Source organism: Macaca thibetana, chromosome X (genome assembly GCF_024542745.1).
Source record: "Macaca thibetana thibetana isolate TM-01 chromosome X, ASM2454274v1, whole genome shotgun sequence".
Taxonomy (NCBI): domain Eukaryota; kingdom Metazoa; phylum Chordata; class Mammalia; order Primates; family Cercopithecidae; genus Macaca; species Macaca thibetana.
In genome coordinates, this window is record NC_065598.1 from 70,551,153 (window position 1) to 70,573,056 (window position 21,904).

The 21,904-nt window shown below is 36.7% G+C and overlaps 1 protein-coding gene across 1 annotated transcript; it reads left to right on the forward strand.

Moving 5' to 3' along the window:
* The first annotated feature begins 4,824 nt into the window (after nucleotides 1-4,824).
* LOC126946246 (putative BMP-2-inducible kinase-like protein) lies at nucleotides 4,825-6,057 on the forward strand. The gene is given in 2 exon segments (XM_050776379.1): nucleotides 4,825-5,207; nucleotides 5,210-6,057. Coding segments are annotated over 2 exon segments (1,230 nt in total). The 5' UTR covers nucleotide 4,825.
* Nucleotides 6,058-21,904: the final 15,847 nt, after the last annotated feature.

Sequence of the window (21,904 nt, forward strand, 5' to 3'; positions counted from 1 at the left end):
CTAATAACTTCTGTTGTGATATATTCTGTAGCTTTGCATAGTTCTGTTCAAACAGCTCAGTACGTGGAGAACTGGACACGTACAGCTAACCAAGCATGGCTACTTCAGAATAAAATTAACCCTGAGTTACAAACTGAAGTGCCAATGTTGAAATCCACGGTTCTATGGTTAGGGGAACAAGTACAAAGCTTGCAATTGCAGCAGCAATTGCGTTGTCATTTTAATCACACTCATATTTGTGTAACCAACTTAGAATATAAGCAAAGTGAGTATCTGCGGGACCTCGTGAAAGCCCATTTGCAGGGAGCTTTCACATCCAACGTCACCTTTGATATTGGTGAATTACAAAACAAAATTCTTGATTGAAATAGGCAAACTCAAGAGTTTCAGCCTTCTTTAGAAGACTGGACCGAATTCCAGCAAGGCCTGGAGAGCCTCAACCCTTGGACCTATCTAAAGCACCACATTAACATCTTATATGTAGTTCTTGGTGTAATGTTGTTTTGTCTCTGTCTTCTTTTCATGGTCTGTAAAATCAGATGGACCACCAATCAGACAATGAGAGCCGCCCAGCCTGGCCTTACATTCTTCCAATTAATTCATAAACAGAAAGGGGGATGTGCAGGGAGCCAAAGGCCTGTGGGACTTGACCAACTCAGCATTCCACTGGAGGCTATATGATCAAACAGCAAACTGTTTATCTTGAATGCAGGATGTGAGCAAACTCACCACTGCTCCTGCTGACAGAATGTTTGCTGGAGGCAATCACTCCCTGGCGCCAAGATTATCTACTTCTAGAGCCTGTTGATCCAGGAATGCAGTCTTGCAAGCCTACTCTGGACTGAGTAGCTGACCCCTTCTTCCACCCCCTTTCTCACTATCTCTTTTGCCTAATAAATACAGAGGGCTGTGTAAAGCTCAGGGTCCTTATCCACTAGAAGCAAGATGCCCCCAATCCCTCCTTCCAAATATACTCTTTTGTCTCCTGTCTTTTATTCCCACATTTGCCCCCCTTTGTTCAGGCCGCCCTAGGTCCATGCGGGTTACATAGTGGCACCCTGAGCAGCCACAGAATTGGGTGCTCAACATTATTTAACTAGACTTGTTAAGGATATCTGTTTTCTGTTCAGAAAACCAGAGTTTTGATTTGTTTATCAATTGTGATTTTGTTTTAAAATATGTTACTTTCTCGTTTTAGACTTATTATTTTGTTTTCTCTAGATTTTTTCCCCTAACTCTTTGAGACTGATGCTCATTTTTTGTTTGTACACAAAGGAATGCATTGAAGGATTTTGAACTATCTCTTAAATTCAAATATGTTCAAATCCCATCCATTTTGATGTGTGGCAGTCTTGTTTTCTAAGGAGTTTACCTTTGTGTTTTAAATTTCTGGTTCAATAATTAAGAGTCTTTAAAAAAAAAAACCACAGGCCAGGCGCGGTGGCTCAAGCCTGTAATCCCAGCACTTTGGGAGGCCGAGACAGGTGGATCACTAGGTCAGGAGATCGAGACCATCCTGGCTAACACGGTGAAACCCCGTCTCTACTAAAAAATACAGGAAAAAAAACTAGCCGGGCGAGGTGGTGGGCACCTGTAGTCCCAGCTACTCGGGAGGCTGAGGCAGGAGAATGGTGTAAACCCGGGAGGCGGAGCTTGCAGTGAGCTGAGATCCGGCCACTGCACTCCAGCCTGGGCGACAGAGCCAGACTCCGTCTCAAAAAAAAAAAGAAAAGAAAAAACCACAATAAGATACCATCTCACATCAGTCAGAATGGTGATTATTAAAAAGTCAAGAAAAAACAGATGCTGGTGAGGCTGCGGAGAAACAGGAACTCCTTTACACTGTTGGTGGAAATGTAAATTAGTTCAGTCATTGTGGTAGACAGTGTGGTGATTCCTCAAAGACCAGAACCAGAAATACCGTTTGACCCAGCAATCCCATTACTGGGTACATACCCAAAGGAATATAAATAATTCTATTATAAAGATACATACATGCATATGATCATTGCAGCACTATTTACAATAGCAAATACATGAAATCAACCAAAATGCCCATCAATGATAGACTGGATAAAGAAAATGTAGTACATATATACCATGGAATACTATGCAGCCATAAAAAAAGAACAAGATCATGTCCTTTGCAGGGACATGGATGGAGCTGGACGCCATTATTCTCAGCAAACTAATGTAGGAACAGGAAACCAAACACTGCATATTCTCACTTATAAGTGGGAGCTGAACAATGTGAATACATAGACACAGGGTAGGGAAAAACACACACTGGGACCTGTTTGTGGGGGTCGGGGGAGGGAGAGCATCAGGAAAAATAGCTAATGCATGCTGGGCTTAATACCTAGGTGATGGGTTGATAGGTGCAGTAAATCACCATGGGACACATTTAGCTATGTAACAAACCTGCACATCCTGAATGTGTATCCTGGAACTTAAAATAAAAATTTAAAAACCTAAAAACAACAAAAGAAATGAAATCAGTTTGCTGAAGAGATATCTGCACTCCCATGTTCAGTGCAGCATTATTCACAATACCCAAGATATGTAAACAACCTAAGTGTCTACCAACAGATGAATTAATTTTTAAAAGTGATATATATGCATAATGGAATACCATTCAGCTCTTTAAAAACAGGAAATTCTGTCATTTGCAACAACATGGATGAATCTAGAGGACATTATGTGAAATAAGCAAGGCACAGAGAGACAAATACTGTATGATCTCACTTCTATAAGGAATCTAAAAAGTCAAACTCATAGAAATAGAGAATAGAGTTGTGTTTGCCAGAGGCTGAGGAAGAAAGAGGTGAATGGGGAAAGAGGAGACATTGGTCAATGGGTACAAAGGTACAATTAGACAGGAGAAAAATTCTGGTGTTATATTGCACAGCAAAGTGACTATAAATATTGTAATGTATATTTCAAAATATCTAAAAGGAGGATTTTAAATGTTCTCACCACAAAGAAATGATATTTAAGATTATAGATATGCTAATTACCTGATTTGATCATTTCACAATGTGTACAAGTATTGAAACATCACCTTGTACCCCACAAATATATATAATTACTATTTGTCAATTAAAAATTAAATGTAAAAAACAAATTAACATCAACAGCAATAAGACACATCAACATCATATATTTTCTGATATGATGCATTGAGAAGATACAACATGTCCTCTGTAGTATTATCATCAAAAATGCATAACCTTAATCTAATCATAAGATTCAACCAATCCAAATTGAGGAACACTCAACAATAAAAGCAGTAAGTGGAATGCAACTTTGGCTCCCAAGTTTCCCTTTCCCCAGTGTTAACCCCTCTTTTTTAGTGTGGTTGTAACCTTTAAATATGACGGGATAATCAATGTCTTGATTAGGTAACATTTTATGGCAAAGGTGATGAAATAGTAACTATTATAATAATGTTACATTATATAAGAATCTCCCATAGCAGACTAGAGATTTATCTGCTGGCTTCCAAGAAGTAAGCTGCTATATTGTGAGAGGTACACATGACTAGGACCTGAGGGAAGCATCTAAAAACAGAGCAAACCCTTGACAATAGCAAAAAAAAAAAAATTAGAAGATTGCAACCCTCAAACTGTTAGAACTATATTCTGCCAACAACCAGTGAATTTGGAAGGGGATCCCAAGCCTCAGATAAGATCATAGCCTCAGGTGACATTTTGATTTCAGCCCACTGATACCTTGAGCAGAGAACTCAGCTAATGCATACCTGGACTTTTGAGCCATGAAAGTTGTGAGGTAATAAATTTATGTTGTTTGCAGCCTCTAAAGTTTTGGTAGTTTTATGCAGCAATAGAAAATAATACAATAACTGATACGCACTCTCCAAAACTTTCAAGGTCATGAAAGACAAGGAAAGATTGAAGGCCTGTCGCAGATTAAAAGAGAACAGAGAGAAGTGACAACTAAAGGCAATGTGAGATCCTGAGTTACACATTGGGACAGAAAAATAAATTAGTTCTATAACTGGTGAAATGTAAATAAAGTGTGTAGTTTAATTTAACATATTGTACCATGTTAATTTCCAATTTTTTGTAATTACAGTATGGTTATGTAAGTTATTAACATTAGGGAAAAAAGGGTGAGGGGAAATGAAAATTTTTATCTCCTTTTTAAAATTTCTCTGGACTATAACATTATTTTAGTAATAAAGAGTTTAAAAATAAAACCTGGATGGTGGGAAGCCAAGGAGGGTGGATCATCTGAGGTCAGGAGTTCAAGACTAGCCTGGCCAACATAGTGAAACCCCGTCTCTACTAAAAATACAAAAATTAGCTCGGTGTGGTGGCGGTCACCTATAATCCCAGCTACTAGGGAGGCTGAGGCAGGCAAATGGCTTGCACCCGAGAAACAGAGGTTGCAGTGAGCCCGGATCACACCACTGCACTCCAGCCTGGGCAACAGAGCAAGACTCCATCTCAAAAAAAAACAAAAAAAAGGAAAACCTAAATGGATGATCTGGAGGCTGAGGGCAGTGGCCTCAATAAAAAGACATAGTTTCCTGGTCCAGTTTCTCGACCTAAACCAACGTTCAGAGCCACTGTAAACTGAAATGGGACTGGGTCCCCAGGAGGAAAGATTTGTAACATCATGGCAAGTATACATGGTAATGATTTTTTCAGTCCTTCTCCAAAGGGTCCTACATCCATTTACTTGAGTAATTGTGCACTCAGGAAAGAAGAATACTCAAACATGTCAAGGACTTTTAGTCACAGTGTCTGTGTTAATATTGATACTCAGATACCCAATTGGCATCCTAGCTTTCCTATCTGGTATGATTGCCCCTTCTCCTAAGAGCAGTGAAGAGGAAGAGCAAGAGGATGAAGAAGTTCTTCAGGGAGAACAAGGAGATTTTAATGATGATGATACCGAACCAGAAAATCTGGGTCACAGGCCTCTCCTCATGGATTCTGAAGATGAGGAAGAAGAGGAGAAACGTAGCTCTGATTCTGATTATGAGCAGGCTAAAGCGAAGTACAGTGACATGAGCCCTGTCTACAGAGACAAATCTGGCAGTGGACCAACCCAAGATCTTAATACAATACTCCTCACCTCAGCCCAGTTATCCTCTGATGTTGGAGTGCAGACTCCTAAACAGGAGTTCGATATATTTGGCGCCATCCCCTTCTTTGCAGAGTGTGCTCAACAGCCCCAGCAAGAAAGAATGAAAAGAACCTCCCTCAACACAGGTTTCCTGCTGCGGGACTCCAGCAGGAGGAATTCGATGTATTCACAAAGGCGCCTTTTAGCAAGAAGGTGAAAGTACAAGAATGCCATGCGGTGGGGCCTGAGACACATCCCAAAAGCATAGATGTATTTGGCTCCTCCCCATTTCAGCCCTTCCTCACATCAACAAGTAAAAGTGAAAGCAACGAGGACCTTTTTGGGCTTGTGCCCTTTGAGGAAATAACGGGGAGCCAGCAGCAAAAAGTCAAACAGCGCAGCTTACAGAAACTGTCCTCTCGCCAAAGGCGCACAAAGCAGGATATGTCCAAAAGTAATGGGAAGGGGCATCATGGCACGCCAACTAGTACAAAGACTTTGAAGCCTACCTACCGCACTCCAGAGAGGGCTCGCAGGCACAAAAAAGTGGGTCGCCGAGACTCTCAAAGCAGCAATGAATTTTTAACCATCTCAGACTCCAAGGAGAACACTGGTGTTGCAGAGACTGATGGGAAAGATAGGGGGAATGTCTTATAACTCGAGGAGAGCCTGTTGGACCCCTTCGGTGCCAAGCCCTTCCATCCTCCAGACCTGTCATGGCACCCTCCACGTCAGGGCCTGAGTGACATCCGTGCTGATCACAATACTGTCCTGCCAGGGCGGCCAAGACAAAATTCACTACATGGGTCATTCCATAGTGCAGATGTATTGAAAATGGATGATTTTGGTGCCATGCCCTTTACAGAACTTGTGGTGCAAAGCATCACTCCACATCAGTCCCAACAGTCCTAACCAATCGAATTATACCCACTTGGTGCTGCCCCATTTCCTTCTAAACAGTAGATACTTCCGATGGATTATTGGCATTAACTCCTGTTTCAAAAAAGTATGAATAGTTTTATGAATTTGAAAAAAAAAATTAATAGCTGTTTACATCATTCGTTCTTAAAGATCAATCAGAATAGGTGATTTTTAAATAAGCCAAATAGAAAAATGAAGTATCTCTACAGGGTAGTAACTTGATGTCTCTTCCAAGCAGGAGAAAAGGAAGCTAAATTGCCAGCTCTAAGGGTTTCTGCTACTGACATCACAACACAGAAATGCAAGTGTGGTACTTCCAGTGAAAGCACATGGCACTTTTCCAGGTGTGTAACCACTGAGAAGGGACAGTAAAACTGTTATTTTTAAAGTCAGAATGTCATTTTCATGCGCATATCCCTAAAAGTAGGGTTATTTGTACATACACTAGTTACGTTTGTGAATTTTTTAAGGTCTCTTCTAATTTCCATAGAAGCCTAGAACAAAATATAAAGAGAAATATCTGACATTTGAAAACAAATAAGCAGAAAAAATGATATAGAAGAAAAAATTCACTACTTTAGAAACACTTTTTATTGTTTATGAATGGCTTCTTGACCCAAAGTTTTATTAACATTGCCCTAATAAAGCAGATTACTGGAAAAAATTGGGAGTGAGGACAAGGGTTATATAAACATTTTATTTTAGGAAGAAAATATGTAGCAGAAACTGAATTTTCAAGACATTTACAGTGTGAAATCATGTTGCATTTAATAATGTACTTTATTAGCAACTTCACCAAATATGTCCAAGTTATAAGCAACAATTATTTTTATTAGGTTTGGGGGGTGGAGTCGTTTTAATAAAGTACACAGAACGGTGACACCCACAAAGCCTTATAGGCAGGATTTGTGCATCTTGCTGCAAGTAACTCTGCACTAATACATTAGATCCTAAAATGCATGTAAGGTGGACTAGCATCTTAACTCTGCTAGTTGATCGTGTCTTCACTGAAAAGAACCCAGCGACCAAATTAGCCTTCTTTTTAACACCACAAATGCTAATTAGAAACTTGAGATTTTATAGAAATTATTTAATGATAGAGACTACATATGTGAATTAATGTGAATATAGTATCTGTGCTTCCTGTGTCTATAAATATTTTGAGTTATAATTAACTGTCCTGTACTATCAGATTAACATTTGGAAGTTTCTAAAACAGTTAATGCTATTTACAAAAAGGAGTGGAAACTCATCAACTGGCACTCTCTTTGATTTTTGTATTTTAAATTAACTCTTCTTTGAACCCAATTAAAGTATATTTTATGAGTCATTTTATTAGGCATCTCTTAATTATAGTGCCTCAGTGGGATAAGATATTTGCCTATTTTCACAGTTCTGAGCTTGGAAAGAAGCAAAGTATATGTAACTAAACCACTTATTTGTCTTTTTATTGCTTTTTTCCCTGTTTTATATGCTAAATCAAATACAAATTTGTGGATAGGGAAGCAATATGTGAATCACTATGTAGCAGAGGCAGACCAAGCATTACATTATTAGAGTTGTACTTTTAGAGCCGGACTGCACCAATTACTTGTTCTCATGCCAAAGGCAAATGTATTTGCAACTTTTTTTTTCTGATTCTCAGGTTGATTAATACTGGTAATGCAAATGCTCAAGTAGATGTTTAAAAACTTTACAAAATAGATTCAAGTGATACTTTCTTTTAAAAGTGAAGACTTGATGATTACACATAGTAAATTCACGAACTACAGTAGGTTTGTATCAAACAGAATAACTTTTCATACGAAAATCTGTTGAGGTGTGCACGATATACTTCTTATTTTAGTCCTCGGTCTTTGCTAGACCTCATGAGTTTCATCATTTAGAAAAGGGGTAGGGGATGAACTAATGTGGTCTCCTTCAGATGTAAACATGAAATACCTAGCGTTTTACTCGCTTCTCAATACACTGAATAATTTTAAATGATTCAGACACTGATGTAGACCCTTTGGCTTACAATGTTGGATAAATTCTGAGGAAACAACTCTGACAGCTTAAATTATTTACATTCTTATGTTATAACACAGCGCAGTAACTTTCTTCTTTCAAGATTGTAGCTCAGAGAAAAGATACAGGATTCCATTTGGGGTTCAAAGGGATAGAAATGGAGCGATTCCTTTGTGTTGAAGTAGAGGCATTTTCCTAAAAAGTATATATTTACACTTTGCATTTTCATTCATCATTCCCCAGAATCATGGTCAAGGTGTAGGTCACTCCACACAGCTGATGCTCAGGTCATTGTATTATGAGAATTATGAGAATAAAGCTCCCAAGGTATGTGAAAGTGCTTAACACAATACCTGGCATACAGCACTCAATAGAAGTTTGGCTCTATTATGGGATGTTCCAATTCTGGTTTAAGAATGTAAGAAAGGTTATATATATACCACTAAGCAAATATATATATGGGGTTTTTTTCCTAATATTATTTGGGTGTCCCCTGTGCTTCTTTAGGATGTAGTTATAACTCTCAATGAAAACACATGGACTCAGGGAGGGAACATTATACACTGGCGCCTGTCGGAAGGTGGGGGGCAATGGGAGGGACAGCATTAGGACAAACACCTAATGTAGATGACGGGTTGATGGGTGCAGCAAACCACCATGGCACATGTATATCTATGTAACAAACCTGCACGTTCTGCACATGTATCCCAGAACTTAAACTATAACAATAAAAAAATAAAAATAAACAAAACAAACAAACAAACAAAATGTCTGCTGGGTTTGATAAGAATTGAATGTGCAGATGAGTTTAAGGGGTATTGCCATTTTAACAGTATAAAGCCTTTATGGAATGTCATTCTATTTAAGACTTCTTTTTTTTTTTTTTTTTTTTTTTTTTTTTTTGAGACGGAGTCTCGCTCTGTCACCCAGGCTGGAGTGCAGTGGCCAGATCTCAGCTCACTGCAAGCTCCGCCTCCCGGGTTTACGCCATTCTCCTGCCTCAGCCTCCCGAGTAGCTGGGACTACAGGCACCCGCCAACTCAACCGGCTAGTTTTTTTGTATTTTTTTAGTAGAGACGGGGTTTCACCGTATTAGCCAGGATAGTCTCGATCTCCTGACCTCGTGATCCGCCCGTCTCGGCCTCCCAAAGTGCTGGGATTACAGGCTTGAGCCACCGCGCCCGGCCAAGACTTCTTTAATGCTTTAACAATGTTTGTTGTTTTCAGAGTATATGTTTTGCACTTGTTTTGTTACATTTATTCCTAAGGATTTTGTTCTTTTTCAGGATATTGTAAATTAAATCATTCTTTTCATTTCATTTTTGTTTTGCTCATTGCTGCTGTAGAGAAATACAACTGATTTTGTATATTGATCTGGTCTCCTTCCACTGTGTTGAAATTGTTTATTATTTCTAATAGTTTGTAGTAGATTACTTAGGATATTCATGCATACATTTATGTCATCTACAAATACAGATTGTCTTACTTCCTTTCAAATCGGGTTGATTTTTATTTCTTTTTCTTACCTAATTGCCCTGACTGGAATCTTCAGTACAATGTGGAATAAAAGTGGTGAAGGCAAACATACGTGTCTTGTTCTGGATCTTAGAGAGAAAGCTTTTATCATTAATTTTGTTATGTTATATTATATTATCATAATTATGTTAGCTGTGGGTTTTCCATAGATGCCCTTTATCAGCTTTGAGGAAGCTTCCTTCTGTTCCTAGTTTCTTGAGTGTTTTTATCATGAAAGAGTGCTAGATTTTGAGTTTTTACTTCTATTGAGATGATAATTTGATTTTTGTTCTCATTCTTTTGACATGGTGTATTACATTAACTGATTTTCAAATGTAAAACCTTGCATTCCTAGGATAAATCTTACTAGGTCATGCTGTACAATTCTTTTTATATGTTGTTGAATTTGGTTTGTTAATACTTTGCTGAGGATTTTTGTGTCTATACTCATAAGCAATATCGGTATGTAGTTTTCTTTCCTTGCGATATTGTCTGGTTTTGGTATCTCGACAGTAATGCACTCACAGGATCTGTAGGGAAGTGTGCCCTCTTCTTCTAATTTTTGGAAGAGTTTTAGAAATTTGGTATAAATTATTAAGTATTGGATAGAATTAACCAGTGAAGTCTAGTTTCTGGCCTTTTCTTTCTATGAAATTGAACGATTGCTTATTTACATCTCCTTACTCTCTATAGGTCCATTCAGATTTTACATTTTTTCTTGAGTTAGTTTCAGTAGTTTGCGTCTTTCTATGAACTTACCCATTTCACATGTTATCTATTTTGTTGTCATATAATTGTAGATAGTATTTCCTTACACTTCTCTTGTTTTTGTAATGTTGGTATTAATGGCAACTCTTTCATTTTATTTTAGTAAATTGAGTATTCTCCTTTTTTCTTGATTTGTGTAGCTCAAGTTTCATCAATTTTGTTAATCTTTTAAAAGAACCAAGTTTTTGATTAACTCATTTTCTTTGTTGTTTTTCTCTTTTACGTAATATTAATTTCTGACCTAATCTTCATGATTCCATTCTTCTGCTTAATTTGTGTTTATTATTATTGAATTACAAATAAAAATTACATGTGTATTATGGTGTACAACATGATTTCTTAAAGTATGTATACAGTATATATTAATGATATATACAAAATATATCATTAAGGCATTGTTGTAAGTATAGTCACCGTGTCAGACAATATTCTTGAACTTATTCCTCTTGTCTAACTAAAATTTTCTATCCTTTAACCAATATCTCCTCTACCTCCCACTTCCTCAACAGGGCTCCTGTCTACACTCTGCTTTTGTGAATCTATCATTTTTAGATTCCACATATAAGTAAGATCATGGAGTTTTTGTCTTTCTGTGCTTGGCTTATTTCACATAACACATTATCCTCTAGGTTCATCCATGTTGTCCCAGATGACAGGACATCTTTTTGAAGACTAAAGAGTAATCCATTGTGTATATATAGCACAGTTTCTTTATCCATTCATTTGTCAATGGACATTTAGGTTGAATCCATATTTTAGCTGTTGTGAATAATGTAAATAATATGGGAGTGCAGATATCTCTTGAAATACTGATAACATTTTCTTTGGATATTTACCTAGAAGTCAAATTGCTGGACCATATGATAATTTTTTTGAGGAACCTCTGTATGTTTTTTGATAGTAGTGGTACTGATTTACTTTCCCACCAACAGTGTACAATGGTTCCCTTTTCTTTTCATTCTGCCCAACACTGACCATCTCTCCCCTTTTTGATACTAGCTCACTCTACAGGTGTGATGTGGTATTGTGGTTTTTAATTTGCATTTCCTTGATGATTAGTAATGTTGAGCATTTTTTTTTTCATATATCTAATGGCCATCTGTATGTCTTCTTTTGAAAATAACCAGGTAGGTCTTTTTTGTCCATTGTTTAATTGGGTTATTTGTTTTCTTGCTATTGAGTTTTTTGAGTTCCTTATATATTTTGTATATTAACTTTTTGTCAGATGTGTGGATTACAAATATTTTCTCCCATTTTATGGGTTGTCTCTTCACTTTGTTTCCTTTGCTGTGCATAAGCTTTTTAATTTGTTGTAATAGCATTTGTCCATTTTTAATTTTGTTACCTGTGCTTTTGGAGTTATAGCCAAGAAATCATTGCCCACACCAGTGACAAAGAACTTTTCCCCTATGTTTTCTTCTGGTAATTTTACAGTTTCAGGTTTTACACTTAAGTCTTTTATCCATTTTGAGTTGATATTTTGTATATAGTGTGAAATAAGGATCTGATTTTATTCTTCTTTATTCTTCTGTGTATGTATATCCGGTTGTCCCAACACCATTTATCAAAGAGACTGTCCTTTCCCCATTGTGTGTTCTTGGCACCTTTGTCAAACATCAGTTGACTGTAAATGTGTGGATTTATTTCTGGGCTCTCTGTTCTGTTCCATTAGTCTATTTGTCTGTTTTAATGCTAATATCAAGTTGTTTTGACTACTATAACTTTATAGATTTTAAAATCAGGAAATGTGATACCTCCAGCTTTATTCTTTTTGCTCAAGATTACTTTGGTTATTCAGCATCTTCCATAGTTCCATACAAATTGTCGGGTTGTTCTATTTCTGTGAAAAATGTCATTGAAGTTTTGATATGGATGGCATAAAATCTGTAGATTGCTTTGATTAGTATGGGCATTTTAACAATACTAATTCTTCCAACTGATAAACACAAGATACATTTCTAGTTATTTGCATTTTCTTTAGTTTCTTTCATCAATGTTTTATACTTTTTACTGTACAGATCTCTCACCTTCATGGTTAAATTTATTCCTAAGAGTTTTAGTTTTATAGCTATTGTAAACTATATTGTTTTGTTGATTTCTTTTTCAGAAATTTGTTGTTAGTGTGTAGAAACACTTCAGATTTTGTATCTTGATTTTGTATCCTGTAAATTTTCAGAAGATGTTTATTAGGTCCAATTGTTCTTTCGTGGAGCCTTTATGGTTTTCTAAATAAGATCTTGCTATCAGCAAACAGAAATAATTTCACTTGTTCCTTTCTGAAATAGAAGCCTTTTATTTCATCTTCACTAACTGCTCTTGTTAGGAATTCCAATATTGAATAGAGGTGATAAGAGTGGGCATCTTTGTCTAGTTCCTGATCACAGAGAAAAAGATTTTAGCTTTTTCCCATTGAGTATGATGTCAGCTGTGGGCTGATATATACAAATGGCTTTTATTCTGTTGACATACATTCCTTCTACACATAATTTGTTGAGGCTTTTTATTATAAAAGTATGTTTTGTCAAGTGTTTCTGCACCTATTAAGATGATCAATTGGCTTTTGACTTTTATCCTACTAATGTCATATACCATATTTATTAATCTGCATATGTTGAACCATTCTTTCCTCCCTGGGATAAATACCATTTGGTCACCGTGAATAATCCATTAATGCGTTGTTGAATTGAGTTTGCTAGCATTTTGTTCAGGATTTTGTGTCTATGTTCATCGCGAATATTGGCCTATAGTTTTCTTTTCTTGTAGTGTCTTGTCTGGGTTTGGTATCCGTGTAATGCCTACCTCAAAATGAGTTTGAATGTATTCCTTCCTCCTCAATTTTGTGGAATAGTTTGAGAAGGATTGGTATTAGCTCTTCCTTAAATGTTTGGTATAATTCAGCAGTGAGGTCATCAGGTCCTGGGCTTTTCTATGTTGGGAGGTTTTGGATTACTCATTTAATATAACTTATTTGTTACTGGTCTATACAGATTTTCTGTTTCTTCATGATTCAGTCTCGGTAAGCTGTATGTTTTTAGGAATGTATCCATTTTTCTACGTTATCAAATTTTTTTTGGACTATAATTGCTCACAGTAGTTTCTTATGAATGACTCTTCATATTTCTGTAGTATCAGTTGTAATGTCTTCTCTTTCATTTATGATTTTATTCATTTCAGTCTTCTCTCTTTCTTAGTCCAGCTAAAAGTTTGTCAATTTTGCTTATCTTTTCAAAATACTTTTAGTCCAGCTAAAAGTTTGTCAATTTTCCTTGTCTTTTCAAAATTCTTTGCTTATATTTTCAAAATATATCCTTTCTGTTATTTTTCTAGTCTCTATTCATTTTTGTTCCTGCTCTGACCTTTATTCCCTTTCTGCCAGCTTTCAATTCAGGCTGGTCTTTTTTAGAGTTCCCTGAGGTATAATGTTAGTTTGGATTTTTAAGTCTTTTTTCTTTTTTGATGTAGGCATTTATTGCTATAAAGTCCCCTCTTAGAACTGCTTTTGCCGCATCCCATAAATTTGGCGTGTTGTTTCCACCTTCTTTTGTCTGAAGATATTTTTCGATTCCTTTTAATTTCTTCTTGACTCTTTTTTCAGGAGCATGTTGTTTAATTTCCACATATTTGTGAATTCTCCAATTTTTCTTCTGTTATTGATTTCCAGATTCATACCATCATAGTTACTGGGATTCCTGGGGCAGGCCTGGATCCTGATTCTGCTGGACTGTCAGGGGTGGCCTCAAGCTTGGGTCTATGCATGCCAACCTGGTGCTGGAGTGGGGCTGGAGGCTAGGTCCACAAGTGTTGGCCTGGAGTCTGGGGCTGAAGAGGCTGACCAGGCATTGGTATGGGGGATGCCTGAAGTCTGGGCCCATGTGGGCCGGTCTGGTACTGGGCCAATCTGGAGTCTGGGTTGGGCCTGAAACTTGAGTCTCCAGGGGCTAGCCTGGACCCTGAGGCTACAGGAGTAGGCATGGTGCTTGTACCTTTTGGTTCCACACTAACACTGCAGTAAGCCTAAAGCCTGGGGCTTCAGGGGCCAGCCTGGTGCTAGAGTAGGCCTGGAGCCTGGGTCTGCAGATGCTGGCTTGGAGTCTGGAGATGTGGTGGCTAGCCTGGCACTGTGGCAGACTGGTTCCTAGGTTACTAAAGGCTAGCCTGGAGCTAGGGTCTAGAAGTGTTGGTCTGGTGCAGAGGAGGGCCTGGAAACTAGGTCCATGGGTATCTGTCTGGAGTCTGGGGCTATGGGGCCTGGCCTGGCAGTGGAGCAGGCCTAGAAACTGGGTACTTAAGGTCATGGCTGGGTCCTAGGGCTGTGGGTGCTGGCCTGGTGCCTGAGACTGCCAAGGTTATCCTGGAGCTGGGGCCTGGGTGTACTGGCCTGGAGGTTCCATCCATAAGTGCTGGCTTGAAGCCTGGGGGCATGACTCTTGGCTACACTCACCAGGAATTTAGTCAATTCAAGTTGGAATTGGAGGGGACAAGAAATGCTGGCAGCCTGACACTCCAGGTGAGATATAATAAGCCTTGACTGGGAGCTAGACACAGACCTTATACCCTTCATTAAAATGTTCTTAAAATGGATCATAGACCTAAGCGTAAAATGAAAAACTATAAAACTCCTGTAAAATAGCATAGGAGAAAATCTGGTTGACCTAGGGTTTAGCAATGACTTTTTAGATGCAATACCAAAAGTACAACCAATGCAAGAAAGAATAAATTGGACCTCATTAAAATTAAAAACTTCTACCCTGTGACACTGTAAAAAGAATGAGAAGATAAGCCACAGACTGAGATAAAATATTTGCAAAGGACATTCTGATAGAGAACTTTTATCCAAAATATACAAAGAACTCTTTAAACTCAACAAGAAAATAAACCTGATTTTTTTTATGTTTTAAATAAATTTTATTATCTATATTTAAGGTATACAACACAATATTAAATGAAACATATATATAGTAAAACTATAGTGGAACAATGAACATATCCATCATCTCACATAGTTACTGATTATTCCCCCATTGGAAAGAGCAGGTATAATCTACTCATTTAGCAAAAATTCCTGAACACAATATACAATATGTATTAACTATAGTCCTCATGTTGTACATTTGATCTTTGATCTTTTCACTTGTTCATCCTGTATATTTACTACTTTGCATCCTGTGACCTACATCTTATTTCCTCCACCTTATCCTGACCTTGGTAATTACTGTTTTATTCTCTATCTCTATATATTTAACCTTTTTTTTCTTGATTCCACATATAAGTGAGATCACGCAGTATTTTTCTTTCTGTGTCTGGCTTATTTCATTTAGCATAATGTCTTCTAGGTCTATCCATGTTTTGGCAAATGATAGGACTGCCTTCTTTTTAAAGGCTAAATAATATTCGAATTATCTATGTATTTATCTATCTATATCACAGTTTCTTTATCCATTTGCCCATTGATGAACACCTAGGTTGTGTCTGTATCTTGACTATTGTGAATTGTGCTGCAATAAATTTGAGAGTGCAGAGATAATCTCATTTCCTTTGGGGATATACCAGAAGAGGGATTGCTGGGTCACATGGTAGTTCTATTTTTAATTTACTTTGGAACCTCCATACTGTCTTCCATAACGGCTGCACCAATCTATAATACATTCCCACCAACAGTGTACAAGTGCTCCCTCTTCTCCACACCGTCACCAACACTTGTTAGCTCTTGTCTTTTTGATAATAGCTATCCTAACAGGTATGAGGTGGTATCTCAAAGTAGTTTTGATTTGCATTTTCCTGATGATTGGTGATACTGAGCACCACTTCATATACCTGTTGGTCATTTTCTGTCATCTTTGAAGAAATGTCTATTCAAGTCCTTTCCCCACTTTTTTACCAGGTTATATGTTGTCTTGCTATTGAGTTGTATGAGTTCTTCCTAAATCCTGAATATTAAACCCTTGTCTGATATATGGTTTGCAAATATTTTCTCCTTATCTGCACATTGCCTTTTCATTTTGTTGATTGTTTTTGTTCTGTGTAGAAGTTTTTTAGATTGATATAATTTCATTTATTTATTGTTGCTTTTGTAGTCTGAGGTTTTGGTGTGATATCCCAGAAAGCATTGCCAAAGCCAGTGTCAAGGAGCTTTTCCCTTATGTTTTCTTCTAGGAGATTTATGGCTTCAGGTCTTACATTCAGGTCTTTTATCCATTTTGGATTGATTTTTGTATATGGTGTAACATAAGAGTCTAATTTCACTCTTTTGCATGTGGAAATTCCAGCACCTATTTATTGAAGAGACTACCCTTTCTCACTTTGTCTTTTTGGTGCTCTTGTCAAAAATTCATTGACCATATATGTTTGGATTTATTTCTGGCTCTCTATTCTATTTCACTGTTATGTGTATCTCTCATGCCAATACTATATTGTCTTGATTACTCTTGTTTTGTAATATAAATTTAAATCAGGAAGTATGATGCCTCTAGGATTTTTTTTTTCTCAGAATTGCTTTGGTTATTTGGGATCTTTTGTGGATCCACAGAAATTGTATGATTGTTTTTTCTATTTCTGTGAAGAATGCTGATGAGATTTTGATAGGGATTGCATTGAATCTACATATTGCTTTAGGTAGTATAGACACTTTAACAACATTAATTCTTCCAATCTATGAGCATGGAATATCTTTTTATTTATTTGTGTCCTCTTCAATGTATTTCATCAATGTTTTGTGGTTTTCAGTGTGCAGGTTATACTGATGCACTTTCATCTTCTTGGTCAAATTTATTCTTAAGTGTTTTATGTTATCATAAATGGGATTGTTTTCTTGATTTCTCAGCTAGGTTGTTATTTGTGAATAAAATGGCCAAGGATTTTTTTATATTAATTTTATATCCTGCAACTTTACTGAATTCATTTACTAGATCTAATAGTTTTTTTTTGGTGGAGTCTTTGGAGTTTTCTACATAGGATCATATCATGTGCAAAGAGAGGTCATTTTACTTCTTCCTTTCCAATTTGGATATCTTTAATTTCTTTTTCTTGTCTAATTGCTCTTGATAGTATTTCCAGTACTATGTTGAATAGAAGTGGGGGGAGTGGGTAATAACTGATTTTTAAATGTACAAACATCTGAAAAGGACACCTCACCAAAGAAGATATACATATGGAAAACAGGCATATGAAAAGAAGCTCAAGGTGATATGAGTTGTCTTCCAAAAGGTAATGAAAAATGCATATTATGAAAAAATTATGGAGTCCAAATTTTTTATACCAAAATAAGCTCATACTAACTTGCTATAACATGCCTGAACAGGATCTAGTTTGAGGCACTAAAAAGATAAGACGTAAGTTTGAAAAGAGCACCTGTCAGAGCAACATAAATTCTACTAAAATTGAAGCAAAAACAAACATCAAATTTAGTGTGAAGCTTGGGTGGAAGAATGGTAAAATCATTGATGCTTTATGAGAAGCTTATGGGGATGATTCCCCAAAAGAAATCAGCAGTTTGCAAACGGATAACTCATTTTAAGAAGGGATGAGATGATGCTGAAGATGAAGCACATAGCAGCAAGCCTTCCATATCATTTTTTGAAAAAAATTTTGAAAAAAATTATGTCCATGCCCTAATTGAAGAAGACCAAGAATTAACAGCACAAACAATAGTCAACACCATAGATATCTAAATTGGCTTAGCTTACACTATTCTGACTGAAAAATTAAAGTTGAGCAAACTTCCCACTCAATGGGTACCAAAACTGTTGTGCCCAGATCAGCTGCAGACAAGAGCTGAGCTTTCAATGGAAATTTTAACAAGTAGGATCAAGATCCTGTAGCAATTTCTTGAAGAATTATAACAGGAGGCAAAACATGGCTTTACCAGTATGATCCTAAAGATAAAAGCACAATCAAAGCAATGGTTACCAAGAAGCATAAGTGGTCCAGTCAAAGCAAAAGTGGACTGGTCAAGAACAAAGGTCATGGCAATAGTTTTTTGGAATGTTTAAGGAATTTTTCTTGTTGGTTTTCTGGAGGGCCAAAGAACAATAACATCTGCTTATTATGAAAGTGTTTTGAGAAAGCCAAAGCTTTAGCAGAAAAACACCTGGGAAAGCTTCACTAGAGAGTCCTTCCCCATCACAATGCTCCTGCTCATTCCCCTCATCAAACAAGGGCAATTTTTTGAGAGCTTTGATGGGAAATCATTAGGCATTCATCCAACTTACAGTCCTGATTTGGCTCCTTCTGACTTCTTTTTGTTTCAAAATCTTAACAAATCTTTAAATTGCACATATTTTTCTTCAGTTCATAATGTAAAAAAGACTGCATTGACCTGATTAAAACCCTCAGTTCCTTAGGGATGAACCAAATGGCTGGTATCATTGCTTACAAAGTATCTTGAACTTGATGGAGCTTATGTTAAGAAGTTTATATTTTTTACTTTTACCTTTTAGTTCAATTTTTCCATGAATTTTTGAAGTCCTCTCATACATCATCAGGGAATTGCAAATTAAAACAACAATAAGATGCCACTATGCACCTGGAAGAATAGCCAAAATCTAGAACACTGACCACACCAAATGCTGTAGAGGATGTGAAGCATAAGGAACTCCCATTCACTGTTAGTGGAAATGCAAAATGATACAGTCACTTTGGAAGACAGTTTGCAATTTCCTACAAACCTAAACATAGAATTGCTATGCTATCTAGCAATTATATTCCTAGGTATTTAACCAAGTGAGTGGAAATTCATGATAACACAAAAACCTGCAAATGAATGTTCATAACAGCTTTATTAATATTGGCCAAAACTTGGAAGCAACCAAGATGTCCCTCAATAGGTGCACAGATAAACATTTTATGGCCCATGCATAAAATGAAACATTATTCATCAATAAAAGGAAATGAGGTATAAAGCCATGAAGAGACATGGGAGAAATTTAAATTCATATTGGTAAATGAGAGAAGCCAGTTTGTTAGTTTATTTTATGAATCAGGGTATGGTTTATTTTGGTGAACATTCCATGTGTACTTGCAAAAACTGTGAATTCTATCACTTTTGGTTATAGTGTTCTATAAGTGTCCATTAGGACAAGTTTATTCTAGTGTTGTTCAGATCTATCCTTATTAACTTTTTAGCTAATTTATTTCGCTAAAATTAATTTTTAGCTAATTTTTTATTAATTATTAAGAGTAAAGCATTGAAATCCCAAATATAATTGTGGATTTGTCAATTTCCCCTTGCAGTTCTGTCAATTTTAACTTCCAGTATTGTTGTCTTTATCAGAGGGCAATTCGCCAAGCAGTGCCCTCTTTTTCTCTGATAATATTCCTTCTTCTGAAGTCCACTTTTGTTTATATCATAACAACATTTTTTGACTAGCATTTGCACAATATATTATCCCTTTCTTTTTATTTACAGTGAGTTACTGGTAGAAAGCATATATTTGGGTCTCTAGGAAGAATTGAATACTTTAATATCTTGTGACTATATAAGATTTCTATTTTTTCTTGAGTACGTTTTGATAATTTATATTTTGCTAGGAATTTGTCTATTTCCTCTAAACTTTCAAATCCTATTGGCATAAATTGTTAACACTGTCCCTTAATCTTTTTAATCTTTATGGTGTTTTTCAATATGTTCCCCCTTTTCTTTCATAATATTATTTCTATATACGTTTCTTTTTGTCTTGATGTATCTGCCAAATGTTTGTCTATTTTATTACAAAACTAAAATAATCAAAACAATCTGATACTGGCATAAAGATAAACATTTAGACCAATAGAATAGAATTAAGACTGCAGAAATAAACTCATACATATATCTTCAATTGAGTTTCTCCAAGGGTGTTAGGACCATATACCATCAGAAAATAATATTTTTCAACAAATCACTTTGGGTCAATTGCACAGACACATGCAAAACAATGAAGCTGAACTCCTAGCACACACCATATTGAAAATTAACTTCAACTGATTACAGACCTGAATACAAGAGCTAAAACTAAAAATTATAGAAGAAAAAATAAGAGTAACTCTTCATGATCTTTAATTTAACAATGAATTCTCAATAATGATACCAAAACACAAGCAATAAAAAATAAAGTAAAAAGACAAAAGACAACCCACAAAATGGTAGAAAATATGTGCAAATTACATATCTAATAAGGATCTGTTATCCAGATTATAACTCTTACAACCTAACAACAAAAAGACAATAACTCATTTAGAAACTGCCAAAGACTTGAATAGACATTTCTTTAAAGAAGATATACTAATGGCCAAGAAGCACATGAAAAGATGTTCAATATGACTAACCATTCAGGGAAATGCAAAATAAAATCACAATGAGATACCACTTTACAACTACTAGGATGGCTATAATCAAAAAGAAAAACAGAAAATAATAAAGGGTTCTCAGGATGTGGAGAAATTTGTAACTTCATACATTGCTAGTAGGAATATACAATGGCACAGCCACCATGGAGAACAGTTGGGAAGTTCCTCAAAAAGTTGAACAGAATTACAATATGACCCAGCAATTCCATTCCTGGATATATACTAAAGAAAAATAAAAACTTGTGTCCACTAAAACCTTGTACACAAATATTCACAGCAATATTATTCATAATAGCTAAAATAAGTAGAAACAACCAATGGATAAATGGATAAACAAAATATGGTATAAATTAAATATTTTTCTCCATGAAAATGAATGAAGGCTGGGCGTGGTGGCTCACACCTGTAATCCCAGCACTTTGGGAGGCTGAGGGCGGATCACCTGAGGTCAGGAGTTTGAGACCAGCCTGGCCAACAAGGTGAAACTCTGTCTCTACTAAAAATACAAAAAAATTAGCCGGACATGGTGCCGGGCACCTGTAATCCTGGCTACTTGGGAAGCCAAGGCAGAAGAATCACTTGAACCCAGGAAGCAGAGGTTGCAGTGAGCTGAGACTGCACCACTGCATTCCAGCCTGGGCAACAAGAATGGAACTCCATCTCAAAAAAAAAAAAAAAAAAAAAAAAAAATGAAGTCCTGATACATGCTGTAAGAATTACCCTACAAAACATCCTAAGTGAAAGAAACCCATGATAAAAGGCATCTATTGTATTATTCCATTTACATGAATTATCCAGAACAGGGGAATCCATAGAAACAGAATACAAATCAGTGGTTGACAGGGATGGGGGAAAGTAGGGGTGACTGCTTAATGAATGCAGGATTTATTTTGGGGGCGATAGCAATGTTCTGGAACTAGGTAGTGGTAATGCCTGCACAACATTATGAATTTTCTGTTGGTAGGACAGCGGTAGAGGCCATGGGTCGTGGCAATCTTCTCACGTCAGTCAGCTGAGGCATCATCATCCTGTCCTTAATGGCCTTAGCAGGTCCAGGGGCTATGTGGTTTCCAATCCACGTGCAGGTGACAGTGTTGCGGGCATAGGGCCAGGGGCCAAAAATCAAGGACTTGAAGGTACAAGCAACGTGTACTCGTTGATTCAGGTGGGTAAGTAGAAGTATGCCACCTCAGTGTCAGAGGAGGAGGCCACCTTTGAGCTGCTGCTGCTACTGTACTTGGGCTTCGCCGAGGTGTACCTGCAGAAGCTGCACCCAGAC